The 12,654-nt window shown below is 40.6% G+C and overlaps 1 protein-coding gene across 6 annotated transcripts in view; it reads right to left on the minus strand.

The window, feature by feature from the left end:
• The window catches only part of CENPC (centromere protein C), a 119,729-nt gene that overhangs the window by 33,325 nt on the left and 73,750 nt on the right, over nucleotides 1-12,654 (minus strand). For all 6 annotated transcript variants that reach the window (XM_060417150.1, XM_060417152.1, XM_060417151.1 and 3 more), the window contains 2 exons: nucleotides 5,886-6,077; nucleotides 860-1,121 (listed from right to left, as the gene is read on the minus strand). In XM_060417150.1, coding sequence (XP_060273133.1) covers nucleotides 860-1,121; nucleotides 5,886-6,077 — 454 coding nt within the window. The remainder of the gene's footprint in view (nucleotides 1-859; nucleotides 1,122-5,885; nucleotides 6,078-12,654) is intronic.

Raw genomic sequence — 12,654 nt, forward strand, 5'->3', positions numbered from 1 at the left:
GCAGGACAATGAAGACCTTGCACCAGAACTACTGAGCCTGCACTGTAGAACCCAAAAGCCACAACTACTGAAGCCTGCTCACCCTAGATGAGGTGCTCTGCAACAAGAGAAGCCACCACAATGAGACATCTGTGCATGGCAACTAGAGAGTGGTTGTCCCTGTTTGCCGCAACTAGAAAAAGCCCACACACAGAACTAAAGACCCACCACAGCCAAAAATTAATTAATTAATTAAAAAAAAAAAAAAAAGAAAGCAACTCAAACGATACACTTAAAAACAAGATGGGGACTTCCCTGGTGGTCCAGTGGTTAAGAATCCAACTTGCAATGCAGGGGACATGAGTTTAATCCTTAGTTGCAGCACTAATATCCCACATCTTGCAGAGTAACTCAAAGCACCGTAACTACTGAGCCCACATGCCACACCTAGAAAATCTGTACACCACAACTTTGATGCAAAGAAGATATGACCAAACATCTCCTGTGCCACAACTAAGACCCAATGCAGTCAAATAAATTAATTTTTTTAAGTTTAATGATTAAGATGATAAATTTTATCTGTTTATATCACAATTTAAAAGAAGGGATTGTTAGGTGACAATAACACCTACCTTATTAAATTTATCATCATACCTCATGTGCTATATATTATTCCCCATTTTAATATGAGTAAACAAATTCAGAGTACTATTTAGCCTGAGGGGTCACGCAACTAACGACACACCATGGATTTACTACCAGGTCTGTCAGACTATAGACTCCTTTATGCTAATATTGCTTTCTATAAATGACTGAATAACAGAGACATTTATTAAGTGTCAAACAAAAATAATTACTTTGTATATATAAGAGACATTACCCGGAAGGATTAGGATTTTTCTTCTTAGCCAGGTCTGCTTCATTGCTTCTCAATGACTCATTCTGGGCACCACCAGAATCTTTAGCATATAAAACCTGTGCTCCTGAGCTGCCTTTGTTAGCTCTCTTCTGCTTTTTAAATGGAGCAGCTTTTTTTCCAATATTCTTAGATGACTGGTTTGTTTTTTCAGCAGGTGGTTTTTGTCTACTGTTATGATACACTGACAGTTCATTTCTTACTGAAGAACTGCTAGAAAAAGAACCTACAGGATTAAATGATAACATAAAGTAAGTATACATTTGATTATCTGGCTCACTAAAATATCAATATTATTTATATTTTTCATGTAAACATATACATGCACCCAATCTCATAGTAATCTACATTTGTTTTCAAGTTAAATTCATAAACTATTCAGCTCTTCACTTTATAGACTGTTGTTGTTGTTAGTCTCTAAGTCATGTCCGACTCCTTCCCAAGATTAGGGTCTTTTCCAATGAGTTGGCTCTTTGCATTAGGTGGCCAAAGTACTAGAGCTACAACTTTAGCATCAATGAATATTCGAGGTTGATTTCCTTTAAAACTGACTGGCTTGATCTGCTTGCAATTTACAGATACATGGACCAAATCTTTTAAATTGATCATAAGTTTTCAAAACCATCCTCTCTGGCTCTGCCCACTATTCTTCTTAACATCCTGGAATTTCCCCAAGGTCCCAGTTTCATCTTCTCACTCTCTGTGTACTTTCTTTGAAGGATCTATCTATACAGAACTTTAATTACTATCTATATTCTGATATAATTATCTACATGCTGATATCTATAATATTGACCTACCACTCTCCCCCAAATCTGCCACTCGTTTTATTTCCTATCTTAATGAAAAGTGTCACTATCTCAGATATATGAGTCATCTGAGACTCCTGCCCCCAACCACAAGCAATCCTAAATCCTGTCACTCTACTTTCTTCAGAATTGAAGTCGCTCAGTCATGTCCAACTCTTGTGACCCCATGGACTATAGCCCGCCAGGTTCTTTCATCCATGGGATTTTCCAGGCAAGAATACTGGAGTGGCTTGCCATTTCCTTCTCCAAGGGATCTTCCCAACCCAGGGATTCAACCTAGGTTTCCAGCATTGAAGGCAGATTCTTTACCACTGGGCCATAAGGGAAGAATGCTTCTCAGATCCTCTTCTTTTAAGCACTGCTGCCTGTCATTAGCAGAGACCTTTATCATTTCTTTCCTTAAAACAGCCTCTAAACTGATATCCTTTCTCTATCCATGCCATTCTTCGATCCATCCTTTACGCTGTTTTAAGAATCATCCTTAGAAAACACAAATGGAATCACTACAATCTGGTTAACATTTTTTAGTGATTACCCATAGCTTAAGGATTAAGTTCAAATATGTTTGAGTGAAAGTGAGTGAAAAGTCACTCAGTCATGTCCAACTCTTTGCGACCCTATATGGACTGTAGCCCACCAGGCTTCTCCATCCATGAAATTTTCTAGGCAAGAGTACTGGAATGGTTTGCCATTTCCTTCTCCACAGTATCATCTCGACCTGGGGACCGAACCCAGGTCTCCCGCATTGCAGGCAGATGCTTTACTGTCTGAGCCACCAGGGAATCTCCAAATAAGTTTAATTCCAATTTATTACAGAGTTGGACTGTGAAGAAGGCGGAGTGCCGAAGAATTGATGCTTTTGAAGTGTGGTGTTGGGAGAAGACTCTTGAGAGTCCCTTGGACTGCAAGGAAATCCAACCAGTCCGTTCTGAAGGAGATCAGCCCTGGGATTTCTTTGGAAGGAATGAGGCTAAAGCTGAAACTCCAGTACTTTGGCCACCTCATGTGAAGAGTTGACTCATTGGAAAAGACTCTGATGCTGGGAGGGATTGGGGGCAGGAGGAGAAGGGGATGACAGAGGATGAGATGGCTGGATGGCATCACTGACTCGATGGACGTGAGTCTGAGTGAACTCTGGGAGTTGGTGATGGACAGGGAGGCCTGGCGTGCTGGGATTCATGGGGTTGCAAAGAGTCAGACACGACTAAGTGACTGAACTGAACTGAACTGAAGTGCTTTTTCATTAAGCGTAACTCAACACTCTTCTCCTAATAGACAAATCAAAATAGGCAGCAGTACTGAACTATTTTCATTTTTCCAAAGCACTGATCTTAAATAGTAGTCCAGCATTACCTGGGAATCTGTTTGAAATGCAAATTCTCAGGCCTTAGCTCAGACCTACTAAAATTTTCAGAGTAAGATACTGTAATTTATGTTTTAACAACTCCCCCAGATAATTTTAAAACAATTTTAAAAGGTTAAACTCTCAGCACCAGATCTCTACACATGATACTTCTGCTTCAAACATTCTTTCCTCACCACAGCCAATCACTTAGCTTGCTCCTAATCATCCCATTTTCAGGAAGCCTTCTCTACACCCCAAGGCTAAATTAAGCAGCTCCTCTCAGTCCTTTTCCCTGGGTCTGGAAGATCCCCTGGAGAAGGAAATGGCAACCCACTCCAGTATTCCTGCCTGGAGAATCCCATGGGCAGAGAAGCCTGGTGGGCTACAGTCCATGGGGTCGCAAAGAGTCGGACACAATTGAGCGACTTCACTTCACTCAGTCCTGTGATAATGTTTATCATACATCTTGATACATGTGAAGAGCCAACTCACTGGAAAAGACCCTGATGCTGCGAAAGAGGGCAGGAGGAGAAGCGGGCAGAGGATGAAATGGTTGGAAAGCATCATCAACTCAATGGACAGAAGTCTGAGCAAACTCTGGGAGACAGGGAAGGACAGGGAAGCCCGGTGGGCTGCAATCCCCAGAGTCACAATGAGTCAGACATGAATGAGCGACTGAACAACAACATACAGCTCATGTTTACTTACCACTCTCTTCCAGCAGACTGCCAATCATTTAGACCAAGACCTATCTTTATATTCCTAATGTCTAACAGCAGGGGCAGGATTGTTATAAAGCAAGAGTAGCCTAGGGTAGTAAATAATTTTTCCCAGTTTTATCAATATACAACTGACAGATATCAGTTATATCAATATAAAACTGACATATATCATAACTGACTATGCAAGTTTAAGGTGCAAAACACAATAATCTTATATAGTATATATTGCAAAATAATTATCAGAGGGTACATCTTAAAAGTTCTCATAAAGAAAAAAACTAAAAATTCTAATTAGGGTGTAAAATTTAAGAAGGTGCTTACTCCCAAGTTGGGCTTACATGATAGCTCAGTTGGTAAAGAATCTGCCTGCAATACGGGATACCTGGGTTCATTCCCTGGGTTGGGAAGATCCCCTGGAGAAGGGAAAGGCTACCCACTCTAGTATTCTGGCCTGGAGAATTCCATGGACTGTATAGTTCACGGGGTCGCAAAGAGTCCGACACAACTGCGCAACTTTCACTTCACTTTACTCCAAGTCAGTCACACAGCCCTAAGATCAAGTGTCTTCTTAAATTTCCCATTCTAGGTTGCTCATTTGCCTGGCCCAGCCTATCACTATTCCTACCTCACCATGGGCACACAATAAATGTTTCTTGCATGTACTACAGGCTGATCAAGAGTAAAGAAAAAAGGGTTCTGTTGTTTCAATTCTAGCACAAAGGTCTCTGACCTTAAGGAGAACTTAGGCTGCTTTTCTATGCTTCAGACTTAGTTTCTTCTTCCATCAGATGAAGGAGTTTGGACCAGGTGATCTATAAGCATTCCTCCACTTTTGTGACTGCCTACTTGACCCCAACATGTCTCGGGACTAATACATGTTTCAAGTCTTTTTTGGTAAATTATGGAGCTCAAGAATGCTTATCCCAGCTTTGTAAGAATTTTATTAATGCATATAATTACATCTTCATTTACCATAGTACAGTTTCCAGCAACATGGGACAAAAAGATGAGTTCTCGAAAGCAGTAACAGTAGTATTTAACCTTTTAATAGTAAATATATGCCATTTAATACGTATAACTTAATGAGATAGAAGTAATGGTAGTCACATTTTAAAGAGTAATAAACTAAACAAAGTAATCTACTCAAAGTTTACCTTCAACATTTATCCTCCCATCAATCCCACCAACCTACTTCTAAGTGTTGCCACGTACTCTGCCTTTACCTTTTCACATTTAATGTCCCTGATTCAATCTAAAGCTAACCCTTTTATTCTAGGGTAGCCCACACCAATTCCTTGCTTACACAAGGACTGTGATCCTGTACCTTTCTACACAGTCTTTTTAAAGAGCAGATGAGCTGATTTAATATTAAAAAAGAGTAAGCATATTAAAAAAGAGAGAGAGACCTTCTCTTGACCCCACATCTGCCACATCCCTTTATTTTACTGTCTCTTTGGTCTCACTTCCAAACTCCCTTGAACCCACCTCAATCAGAGACGTTTGGTCTCATCATTCTACAAAAATCAATTTTATCAAGGTGATAACAACCTCCATGTTGTCAAAATCACACTGTCAATTCTTAGCTCTCATCTAATTCACATCATGAAAGTGAAGTGAAAGTGAAGTCACTCAGTCGTGTCCAACTCTTTGCGAACCCATGAACTGTAGCCTACCAGGCTTCTCCATCCATGGGATTCTCCAGGCAAGAATACTGGAGTGGGTTACCATTTCCTTCTCCAGGGGATCTTCCCGACCCAGGGATCAAACCCAGGTCTCCCACATTGGAGGCAGATGCTTTAACCTCTCAGCCACCAGGGGTAGTTCCTCACCTCATCCAATGTATCTATACTGCTGGTCTTCCTTCTGTAGAATGTAAGTCATATAACAGCAACAATTTTTCATTTTTGGTTTTATTTTTCTACAGTTATATCCCTATACCTAAAATACTATATATGATAAAGCTTCATGAATATCTTTATAATTAATTGATTTAATATTTCTGTTGGCGATCCAATTTAATTTTTTCCTCATGAGATTTTTCTCAAGGGAACAGGAATATAAATCAAACACAGAGCCTCTCATAGAATGAATATGATTTAAATAAAAATACTTACTCTGCTCTGATTTTACCACCCACCAATCAGATGGGCATCTAGAAATTCTTTGACTTCTTCTGATAGTTGAAGTTAATTCTTCAGGTTCAATTTTGTTGTTCTTGGACCCACTTGAAAAATGCTTCTTTTTGCATTCCTTATCTTTTTTCTGATTCTTTTTATGAGGAACATTGGTGCTACCTTTCTTGCTTCCTAAAATAAACAATAAAAATAAAAATCTACTGAACCAAAGAATATTCAGAAAACCACAGCCAATTAAAAAACAAACAAAAAAGACCTCTCAATTATAGAAACTTCTTAAATTTATCCTATGGACTTCTTTTTTCTTCTATTTTTTAAAAGTCACACATTCTCGAAATCTACAACTTCCTCTCAGCTAAATGCAAACTGCACATTGTTTGATAAGCAACATATACTCCTGAGTCAAAAAGAAAAGCATAGTATGTAAAGGAAAAATGCAATATATGACTCCTTCCACTACTTAGGAAAGTCCCACGTAAGAAAAGGTTAACCACTGCTTTTCTGTTTTAAAATAACTCATGACTTTAGTCAAGCTAATTTATGGAAGAGAATACTTAAAGGAAGTTTTCAACAAAGATGTATTTCCTACCTGAAGGAAAAAAGAACATTTCTTTGAATAGAATTTAAAGAGGAAAAAGAATTTAAAACAAGAATGAATATGGAAAGCAACAAAAAGTTAAAGGTGTCAATAGTAGTTTCATTTTACTACAAAAGCAGGTAGAGAAGAAAAGATCTAACAAAAAGGAAAGATGAATTCTAGTTTCATTTTTGAGACTGACAACCAGGAAGAACAGGAAATCAGAAATACAGGCTATTTTAATACAAACATTGCATCTACAATAAAATGTGTATAACCACCAACATGAGTTTAACAATGGAAAAATTTTTTTTTCAGAAAGAGATTAAAACATTAGATGTTATATAATGAAAAATTTTCTTGACCACCAAGTCAATCAAGAAACCTGCATTTTTAAGTTTCTGACACAAATATTTCTATGAGATCCAAAGAAATTAAAACCATTATCAAGTAGGAAACTCATATGGTAAATAAACTGGAAGATCCTGAGCTCACCTCCTCCCACAGGCATACTAAAATTACAACTACTATTTACAGAGCAAATATTGATGAGAATAATTTGAAGGCTAGCAAAAAGACTGTCTACAACTAAAGACATAAAGAGCCACAAGACAGGTAGGAAAGGCAGACAAGAGACAATCAAGACCCAGGGTGGGAAACCTATACACAGAAGAATAATTACAATTGCATGGTTCTCCTCAGGGAGCCACACAGGTCTGAGCCTCACGCTGGGCTCCCCTGCTTTAGGGTTCCTGCACCAGGAATAAACCCCCCTAAACTTTGACTTTGAAGGCTAGTGAGGCTTACTTTCAGGAGAATCTAAGGGCTATATAATACAGACACCACTCTTAACAGGCAAACACATTGTAATTAAAATGGCAAAATCTCAAACACTCCAAAGCCCAAGGCAGAAACAGTAGTTTGGAAGAAGCCTGGGTCAGAACCATTTGCTGATCTTGGAGAGCCTCCCAGAGAGGCAGGTAGTAAGTGGAGCTCACTGGGGACCCAGATGCTGGTTGCAGTCATTGTTCTACCACAAGGACACTGCTGTCGGCAACCACAATTTTGGATTTTTGGAATCTTCTATCTAGCTTACTAGAGCTTCCCAGTGGTCAGTGGTAAAGAACCCACTTGCCAATGCAGGAGATGTGGGTTTGATCCCTGGGACAGAAAGATCCCCTGGAGAACAAAATGGTAACCAGTATTGGCAACTCCAGTATTCTTGCCTGGGAAATCCCATGGGCAGAGGAGCCTGAAGGGCTATAGTCCATAGGCTCACAAAACAGTCAGATATGACATAGCAACTATTAATAAAACATCTAGCTTACTCATGCCAGAACCCCCTCCACCCACCAGTAGGTCAGCATCAGTCCTGGGACAACCCAGGCCAAGAAGCCAACCTATTTGGGACCCAGCCCTACTTATCAGTGGGACAGCATTAGCCTCTGGACCTCTGGAACCCCACTATCAGGACTCAGTCCTACCCACCATCAGTCTGACACCAGCTCCAGGAATCCCAGGGCCTTAGTAGCCAGAAATCCCAGGATCCAGCTCTGCCCACCCGTGAATTTACACCAGCTCCAAAACACCCTGGACCTCACAGCCACCGGTGTAAGGAACAGGTCCTGCCCACAAGCAGGCAACATCAGCCCCAGCCCACAGCCCTGCCCACCAGCAGGCCAACATTAGCTCCCAAACCCCAGGCACCACAACCAACCACCCCAGGACCTGGCTAAGCCAACCAGCAGCAGCAGCTTCCACACTATACAAGGGCAAAGAATTGAGTAGGGTACAGCCTTTCTACCAGCACTTTAAGTCATCTTTATTACCTATAGCATATAACACTGTTTGGTATCAGTTCAGTTCAGTTGCTCAGTTGTGTCCGACTCTTTGCAACCCCATAAATCACAGTACGCCAAGCCTCCCTGTCCATCACCAACTCCCAGAGTTCACTCAGACTCACATCCATCAAGTCAGTGATGCCATCCAGCCATCTCATCCTCTGTCATCCCCTTCTCCTCCTGCCCCCAATCCCTCCCAGCATCAGAGTCTTTTCCAATGAGTCAACTCTTCACATGAGGTGGCCAAAGTACTGGAGTTTCAGCTTTAGCATCATTCCTTCCAAAGAAATCCCAGGGCTGATCTCCTTCAGAACGGACTGGTTGGATTTCCTTGCAGTCCAAGGGACTCTCAAGAGTCTTCTCCCAACACCACACTTCAAAAGCATCAATTCTTCAGGCAACCCACTCCAGTACTCTTGCCTGGAAAATCCCATGGATGGAGGAGCCTGGTAGGCTGCAGTCCATGGGGTCGCTGAGAGTCAGACATGACCGAGTGACTTCACTTTCACTTTTCACTATCATGCATTGGAGAAGGAAATGGCAACCTACTCTAGTGTTCTTGCCTGGAGAATCCCAGGGATGGAGGAGCCTGGTGGGCTGCCGTCTATGGGGTCGCACAGAGTCGGACATGACTGAAGCGACTTAGCAGCAGCAGCAGCAGTCTTCTTCACAGTCCAACTCTCACGTCCATACATGACCACAGGAAAAACCATAGCCTAAGGTCCGTCTGGACCTTAGTCGGCAAAGTAATGTCTCTGCTTTTCAATATGCTATCTAAGTTGGTCATAACTTTTCTTCCAAGGAGTAAGTGTCTTTTAATTTCATGGCTGCAGTCACCATCTGCAGTGATTTGGGAGCCCAAATAAATAAAGTCTGACACTGTTTCTACTGTTTCCCCATCTATTTCCCATGCGTGATGGGACCAGATGCCATGATCTTTGTTTTCTGAATGTTGAGCTTTAAGCCAACTTTTTCACTCTCCTCTTTCACTTTCATCAAGAGGCTTTTTAGTTCCTCTTCACTTTCTGCCATAAGGGTGGTGTCATCTGCATATCTGAGGTTATTGATATTTCTCCCGGCAATCTTGATTCCAGCTTGTGTTTCTTCCAGTCCAGTGTTTCCATGATGTACTCTGCATAGAAGTTAATAAGCACGATGACTTGACGGACTCCTTTTCCTATTTGGAACCAGTCTGTTGTTCCATGTCCAGTTCTAACTGTTGCTTCCTGACCTGTATACAGATTTCAACAGACAACAAAATAACAACTTCAGCTTAAAGCCTATATTTCACTAGGCAATGATACTGATTAAACTGCTACCAAGCATGAGCAATTTTAGATACTACCTAAATTTTGATACTTAAAATGTGGCTCACATCAACTACACTAGCGTCACCTGGGATAGACTGTTTAGAACAACAGAATCTTGGGTCCCACCCCAGACCCACTAAATCAGTTTATTAATCAATATTTTAACAAGACCCTCAGTGAATTCAAATACACATGCAAATATGAAAAACGCTATTCTAGGTGCTTTAGTCATTCTCCCAGTTAAATGTGATTAGGAAGTAGAGGGATAGAAGAAAAAAATGACTGAAATTCTGTCATGAAACCTTAGCAACATCACTCTCTGATTCTATTTTCAGAAAGTTATAGGATTTGGCAATACTTTAAATTTGGAATGAAGAGAACTGATTGATAGTGATAAAGAGAACTGATTTGTGCTTATAAAGGAGTAAAAGAAGACTATTCGCCTTAATTATACTGTTGCTGTTCAGTTGCTAAGTCATGTCCACCACTTTGGGACCTCATGGGCTGCAGCACGCCAGGCTTCCCTGTCCTTCGCTATCTCCTGGAGTTTGCTCAAACTCATGTCCACTGAGTCAGTGATGCCATTCAACTATCTCATCCTCTGCTTCTCCTCCTGCCCTTAATCTTTGCCGGCATCAGGGTCTTTTACAATGAGCTGGCTACTGGCATCAGGCAGCCAAAGTTTTGGAGCTTCAGTTTCAGAATCAGTCCATCCAATGAATATTCAGGGCTGATTTCCTTTAAGACTGACTGGTTCAATCTCCTTGCTGTCCAAGGGACTCTCTAAGAGTTTTTTACAGCACCAGAGTTGAAAAGCATCAATTCTTTGGCGCTTAGCTTCTTTATGGTCCAACTCACATCCATATATGACTACAGGAAAAACCATAGATTTGACTAGATGGAACATTGTCAGCAAAGTGATGTCTATGCTTTACAATACACTTAAATTACGATTAAAATTTGTCATAGCTTTTCTTTCACGGTGCAAGCAACTTTTAATTTTGTGGCTCCACAGTGATTTGGGAGTCCAAGAAAATAAAATCTGCCACTATTTCCACTTTTGCCCCATCTATTTGCCATGAAAATGATGGCACTGGATGCCATGATTTTAGTTTTTTAAATGCTGAGTTTTAAGCCAGGTTTTTCACTCTCCTCTTTCACCCTCATCAAGAGTTTCCTTAGTTCCTCTTCACTTTCTGCCATTAGAGCGGTATCATGTGCATATCTGAGGTGGTTGTTATTTCTCCCAGCAATATTGATTCCAGCTTGGGATTCATCTAGCTTGGCATTTTGCATGATGTACTGTGCACGTAAGTTTAAAAAGTACACTGACAGTATACAATCCTGACGCACACCTTTCCCAATTTGGAACCAGTCCAAGGCTCCAGATGCGGTTCTAACTATTGTTTCTTGACCTGCATACAAGTTTCTCAGGTAGCAAGTAAGATGGTCTGGTATTCCCATCTCTTTAAGAATTTTCCATTTTGCTGTGATCCACACCAAGGCTTTAGTGTAGTCAATGAAACAGAAATAGATGTTTTTCTGGAACTCCCTTGCTTTTCTATGTTCCAATTTGTTGTACAGTCGCTCAGTTATCCGACTCTTTGCGACCCCATGGACTGCAGCACACCAGGCTTCCCAGTCTTTCACCATCTCCTGGAGCTTGCTCAAACTTATGTCCACTGAGTCAGTGATGCCATCTAGCCATCTTGTCCTCTATCATCCTTTCCTCCTGCCTTCAATCTTTCCCAGCATCAGGCTTTTTCAATGAGTTGGCTCTTCTCATCAGGTGGCCAAAGTACTGGAGCATCAGCTTCAGCATGAGTCTTTCCAATGAATACTCAGGGTTATTTCCTTAGGATTGACTAATTTGATCTCCTGGCAGTCCAAGGGACTCTCAAAGAGTCTTCTCCATAACCACACTTTGAAGGTATCAATTCTTCAGTGTTCAGCCTTTTTTATTGTTCATCTCTCACACCTAAACATGACTACTAGAAAAACCACAGCTTTCATTATATGACCCGGATGTTGGCAATCTCTGGTTCTTCTGCCTTTACTAAATCCAGCTTGAACAACAAGAAGGTCTTGGATCACATACTATTGAAACCTAGCTTGAAGGATTTTGAGCATTACCCTGCTAGCATGTGAAATGAGCACAATTGTATAACAGTGTGAACTTTCTCTGGCATTGCCTTTCTTTGAGATTGCAATGAAATCTGATCTCTTCCAGTCCTGTGGCCATTGCTGATATTCCAAATTTGACGGCATACTGAGTGCAGCACTTTATCATCATCATCTTTAAGCAACCAAAATAGCTCAGCTGGAATTCCATCACCTCCACTAGCTTTGTTCATAATAATGCTTCCTCAGGCCCACTTGACTTCACTTGACTCCATACTCCAAGATGTCTGGCTCTAGGTGAGTGACCACACCATCGTGGTTTTCCGGGTAATTAAGACGTTTTTTTCTACACTTCTGTGCATTCTTGCCACCTCTTCTTAATCTCTTCTCCTTATGTTTGGTCCTTCACTTCTGTATTTACACTGTTCTGTAATTATACTGGATCAGGCACAAAAATTTTTATTAAAAAAAAAGAAATAATCTACTGTACCAATATTATGCTTAATAAAAGTATCAACCTATACTTTCAAGATGATGAGAACAGGAAACACTACAAGCTACCACAAAGAAAAACTTGTAAATGAATAACATATTTTAGGAACTACATATAGAAAATAATAAAGAGTCAATTTACAAAACACCAAAGCAAGAATGAGAACTTTCAACATAGTTGCCACTATTAGTTTGAAACAGTATTTGCACAATAGCAAGAATTTTCACTGATGAGCATCATTTTCCAGCCCCCAAGATTTCCATCCACATCGCTCTTCTCTAATTCCTTTTACTTATGTCTTTCCTTCCTGTTTTTCCCTTATGCTTCTCAAAAATATCCTCAGGAACTGCTTCAATAAATGAGAGGTACTCAATATGACAGAGATTACTGTCCAATTTCACTGAAT

This window comes from Ovis aries, chromosome 6 (genome assembly GCF_016772045.2).
Source record: "Ovis aries strain OAR_USU_Benz2616 breed Rambouillet chromosome 6, ARS-UI_Ramb_v3.0, whole genome shotgun sequence".
NCBI classification, from domain to species: domain Eukaryota; kingdom Metazoa; phylum Chordata; class Mammalia; order Artiodactyla; family Bovidae; genus Ovis; species Ovis aries.